Here is a 5,797-nt window from a genome sequence, read left to right on the forward strand (position 1 = left end):
GTTATTATTAAACGCTTTGAATGGGTGAATGTGAATGAAATGTGTGATCCATAAATTTGCTTATCGCGAGTAACCGTCGGATAAACATGCAGCCCTACATGAATTAAAGATCTGGTGAAACATAGACACACGTGTTATACGGTGAACTTAAAACAACACGGGCTGATTCACCTGCTCAGGCAAAAAACATAAAATAACAGGATTATATTTTTTTAACTGAGGCGCATTTAAATGTAAAACACAGTGAGTTAAATTCATCCACAGGCAGCTGGTGTGCTGGAAGACGGGCCTTTATTGTGGTGAAGGCGTCTGCACGTGGAAGTGGTTTAAAAGGGTCAAATATTCAGTTTAAATAATATTTTATCATCGGAGAAATTGAAGCAGTCCGTCCAGTAAACGGGAGAAGTGTGTGACGAGCGGCACAATGACAGACTACGAGACTGCATGCGTTTTAAATGTGAACACACGCTCCTGCAAAGTGTCCAGTGTCCTGCGGACGAGCGACGGAAGCGCCTCAGGTGACACTTTAACACCAATAAATCCCGTTCTAACAGTGACGGGACACCGACGGAGACTTCCTGAGCGACTCTGACCACTGCCGCCGTGCGCGCCACACGCCCGAGTTTGCTTGTGTGTGCGTGTGTGTGCGTGTGAGTGTGTGTATGTGTGAGTCAGTGTGTGTGAAAGCCACCACTAGTCGCCCCCAGTGCTCTTCAGTCTCCACTCTCCCTTCTCACCGCAGACTGAACGTCACGTCCGCACTTGAACTTGAGTTTTCTCCCATTGTAGAAGCCAGAGAGCCGCACAGAGCCGCACAGAGCCGCACACAGCCCGGGGATGCGGGACTCTGCAGCTACAGCACAAAGAGAAAAGAGGGTGGCAGCCTGTCCTCAAACCAGCACTGGGCTTTGACTTGAAGAGTTAGTCTAACCCGCCCGCCTGGCTGGCACTGCCAGTGCAGCAGAAGTGCCCACCACTTGGCGACACCCCGCGAAGTGCCGAGGAGAAAATTGGATTCCTATTTCACTCACTTTCCGACGTTAATTGCATCCGTTCACCTGCTTTCTCCGGACAGGGACGCGCGGTGTCCAAGGTGGCCCGAGAGTGGACACAGGTAGTGACCTACCACCAGGAGCTGACCGCCGACCTCCGCCTCGCCGCGTCTCTCCTCCACTCCACTCCTCTCCTTTCTCCGCTCACTTCTGACAGATGGTGTGAAGGCAGCCGACGGCAGAGACGGACTGTCCCCCTCCCTCACCACCGCCGCGACCGAAGCAGGGAGGCGCGCAACCACTTTGGCACCAAGCTCCGACCGAGCGCCCGGCCGCCCAGCGCTGCGCCACGGCCGGTCACAGCAGAGCGCAGGAGCCGCTGCCTGCTGGAGGGAGATCCGTCGCGGAGGGGTCATTTCGAGGGCCACATTTTGGGCCGGTGCAGAGCGGTCAGTTTCGGGTGGCCAGCCAGCGGCCGGTTTTGGGGCCAGGTTGCAGTCGGTATACAGGAGCAGCAGCAGCAGCAGCAGGAGGAGGAGAGCCGACCCTTCCAGCGCCGCTCTCCGGGCGATGCCAGTGTAAATGCCAGGGCGATGTCCCGACGCAAGCAGGGGAACCCGCAGCACCTGTCCCAGAGAGAAATACCACGTAAGTATATCTGCAAAAAATCACACACCACACCATATGGTTATCTTTATTTTGTTTTTATTTTATTCATTTATTCATTCTGAGGATTTTTCTCTCCGGATGATCGGTGCGTAAAAATGATTTTTTCAAACTTGGAACAGAAAGTTTGTCAAAGTGGCTCCTGAAGGTCAATTTCTTTCTTTTCCTGTTTTATTGACAAAATTAGATAAAAGTCTTAATTTAATGATCGGATCATTACGGTGTGTAAATAAGCCTCTTTTATTTGAAGCAAATTCACAGAGTGGAGCGTGTTTGACTTCTACTCGCGGAGAAGTCGGAGATAAACCCTGGTACTTCACTGAGACACGACGTCCTTATTACTCTTCCACTTTTAATTAAATTAAACCCGGACGCGTTAGGGAGAAATGTTCTTCATATCAACAGACAATAAAACCTGACTGTAATTGTAATCGGTTCTTACTTTCATAATATAACAGCAGCTCTGTTATATTCACATGAATACACACAAAAAGAAGTCACTGATGAATTCGAGAATTTAATTGTGAGAAATTCTCTTCATCTTCCACTGAAGGAAAAAGGCCGATAGTCGCATCACAAACATGAAGATGCAGCTGCCGCAAAGAGAAAAGCTCCTGAGTTCAATCAGAGATGGTTCTTTTCTTCTCCGCTTCAACACGGAGACTTTTCTCTTCTCTTTTCCTGCAGGTTATTGAAGCTTTAGCAGAAACGCTCCAGCCTCCTCCTCCATGCTCAGATGAGTTCAGTTCCGTTCATGCTGCATGGATGCAAAGTTTACAGGCTGCTTCCCCTGGTTGTAATATTAATGCTGCTGGCTTTGGATTATTTAACAGCCTGCACGTCTTGACAGGGAAAAATTCTGGGGTTTCCTCCCGGCACTTTAATACAGAGCAGCTCCAATAAATGATGTCAGTTAAGGTCAAAATAGCTTGAGTTATATTTAATATCATCTCCAAGGCTTTTACTGCGGGAGAATTAAAATAGTTAGAAAAGAAATTAGTTTTTTTCTTTTGCAAAGAAAATTTTACAAAAAAAAAAAGAAAAAAAAATCAAACGTAAATTGTGCAAATGAATCCGCAGAGGAAGCCAGCGCTTCCCTCTTATTCGACGCAAACTCTTGATATTTGTGCGCAGATAAACTTCTCAGCAGTGATACAATTTTAATAGCAGCTGGACCAGCAGGACTTTAACTACTGAAGGCGCAGAATATTAGAGCGGGACAGTGAGTGACAGCTCTGCATGGTTGAGTCTGAATGAAGGAGGAGGTTGTAGATGCAGCTCAGTATCATGCCTTTACATTTGGTGAATATGAGCACTCTCTTTCCTCCAGCTGGAGGTTACTTGGGGAGACTTGTGCTGTGTGAAGCCTGCCAGATCAGATCACTTACACTACAGTGTATCAGTGTGCACCCATGTTTACAGTAGAGACTCAGCGTGGCTGTACGCTGACTGCGTGTCCGTGCCCAGGTTTTGGGCCATGCTGCCTGACTGTCTGAAGGCTCGGTCCTCTCTGCTGCGTGGCCTGGCTTTTTGGCATTCTACTGTCAGTCCCCAATGCTCATGAACACACACACACACACACACACACACACACACACACACACACACACACACACCTAAAGACGCTGCTTGTGGCATTGATGTCAGATCACCTCCTGACAAGTGGAGATTTGATTGCTTAACAGAGCTACTTGTGTGTGGCAGTTCAGACACAGGCCTGCAGTCTGGACTCGGTTACCTTTAGAAATGGGTCACATTGTGCACGCTGCATGCTTTGCTGTGACATAAGCTTCTGAAGCAAAGAGCAGAGAAAACACATTAACACAGTAACAGGTAGACAGACAGACAGACAGACAGACAGACAGACAGACAGACACTAGACGAGGAAAGACGACAGAGCATGCAGATGAAGGATAATAAATGAGCTTCCTGTTTGCACTGTGTAAAAAGCTGCTTTACACTCACTCTGTGTGTGTGTGTGTGCGTGCGTGTGTGTGTGTGTGTGCACGTGAGTGTATGTGAAGTGTAAAATGCATTTTGTTTGTGTCCTCAGAGCAGGTCTGAACTGTCTATCTGTCTGATTTTATGCTGTACATTCCATAATTCATGTGTAAGAGATGCTCCCTGATTTATTATGCTTGAGTACACACACACACACACACACACACACACACACACACACACACATATATATATATATATATATATATGTGAGCTTGTGTGGACATGAACACACACCTATATGCAAATGAACACATGTGAACCCCACCCCCCAAATTCAGAGTAATTCATTCCCGAGCTGTCGGGTCATGAAATGCGTTTGACCTGTGTTTTAATTGGAGTATTTAAAAAAAAAAAAATTCCAACAAGAGGCGACACACACTCCAAAAAAAAAAACATGAACTCTAGATTTGAATAGGAGAAGAAGAGGAAGAGTTACTCCACCTCTTTTGTCTTTCAGTATCTTCTCCTGAGTGCGAGGAGGTGTTGGGAACAGTGAAGTCATTTTTTCTGAAGGTTTAATTGCTAATTTTTTTAAATGCAGTTTGGCCTGAGTCATAAAGTCACATTCTTACGCTCAGTGATGGAAATATGAGATATGATGTTGCAGCCCTTTTTTTTTTTTTTTTTGCACATACAGTTGTCCCCTCTAATTCGTCTGCTTCCCTTTGTTTCCATCTGTTTTTGTATGATTAGAACACGTTTAAAAAAAAAAAAAAGTAATCAATAAAGGATCACAGTTTGGCCTGGAATCCACTGTTCAGTGCACTCCATGAACACTGAGTAATAATTTGCATGTTAATTGTCTCGTTCTGCAGTAAATATGTCTGATGCTGCAGCACATCCCGCACTGTAGCTTTCCATTTCTCCTCATTCACACTCGTTTCCTGCAACGTTAAAATCAAACAGTCCGTCCTGAGTGGGTGATCTGATGTCGCTTCTCCCTCAGAGACACACAGGGAAGATTAATCAGTGGAAATCTATATATATATATATATGTATATATATTTTTGTTTGTTAGGCAGATTCAGTGTGTGTTTTGGTGTCACCACGCAGAGACAGTTTACACCCGAAAGTGCAGACGTGCCTTCTGCTTCTCATTCACTGCAAATAACCCCAGCTTTTCCTCCGAGAGGCTGATTTAGTGTGAAGAGACGCAAACAGGACAAGAGCTCCCATTGTAGACACACACACACACACACACACACACACACATGCACAGAGAGAGAGAGAGAGAGAGAGAGAGAGAGGGCTGTGTGTAAATTGCAGTCGCCCACTTGAGATGCATGTTTCCCTTTGGCTTGTCAAATAGCCGTGCACCCTGCTGGGTCTAAGTCTTTGTTAGAGAGAGAGAGAACCTGGCAACTCCGTCTGTTAGATTCACTGAGTCGTTCTGCACATGAGCTGTTTTTAAAAAAAAAAAAAAAAAAAAAGCCACAAATGAAAACGTTGGTGTGTTATTAAGTGTCACAGCTGATCGGGACGAGAACATAATGATATTCCTAATAATCCCTCGCTGTTCGAACAAACGTCCTTGTTACAAATAAAGCTCCGTTCACACTAATTAACAAAACATATTTTTTCATTGTAAACAGTTGTAATTAAAGGGATAGTTCCTGTAAAAACCTGCAGACAGTGAGGTGTGTGTGTGTGTGTGTGTGTGACACAGAGAACACAAAATAGGTAAATGAGAAAATGTTTAACATGCCAGTTTTACTTATTTCTGCTTTCCAGAAAAACACATCAAAAGTTTTTTGTTGGAAATTGCATTAAAAAAATGTGTGAATTTTTAGAGTGTGTGTGTATGTGGGTATGCGTGTATGCGTGCATGTGTGTGTGTGTGTGTGTGTGTGTGTGTGTGTGTATCTATGAATCCTCAGGACGAAGGTTTTCAGTTCCCAGAGAGCAAGCCTAAACTCATGTTGTTGATCAGCAGGCTGCACACACTCTCCCACTACTGACACCACACACACACACACACACACACACACACACACACACACACACACACACACACACACACACACACACACACACACACACACTGCATACCAGAGAGTTGGTTTGCTCAGCTGAGGCTTGGTGAGCTGTCTGTTGTCTCTTGCCCTTCACCGGCAACCCTCCCCCTCCCCCTCCCC

The 5,797-nt window shown here is 45.6% G+C and overlaps 1 protein-coding gene across 2 annotated transcripts in view; it reads left to right on the forward strand.

Moving 5' to 3' along the window:
• The first annotated feature begins 756 nt into the window (after positions 1–756).
• The window catches only part of bcl11ba (BCL11 transcription factor B a), a 45,759-nt gene continuing 40,718 nt past the window's right edge, over positions 757–5,797 (forward strand). Inside the window, exon 1 of one of the 2 annotated variants that reach the window (XM_023422914.2) lies at positions 757–1,640. In XM_023422914.2, coding sequence (XP_023278682.1) covers positions 1,586–1,640 — 55 coding nt within the window. In that variant the 5' untranslated portion in view covers positions 757–1,585. The remainder of the gene's footprint in view (positions 1,641–5,797) is intronic. The other variant, XM_087178403.1, reaches the window with a different exon arrangement.

Source organism: Seriola lalandi, unplaced genomic scaffold, assembly GCF_002814215.2.
Source record: "Seriola lalandi dorsalis isolate HSWRI2012SDOR001 ecotype SW California unplaced genomic scaffold, Sedor1 jcf7180002054687, whole genome shotgun sequence".
Taxonomy (NCBI): domain Eukaryota; kingdom Metazoa; phylum Chordata; class Actinopteri; order Carangiformes; family Carangidae; genus Seriola; species Seriola lalandi.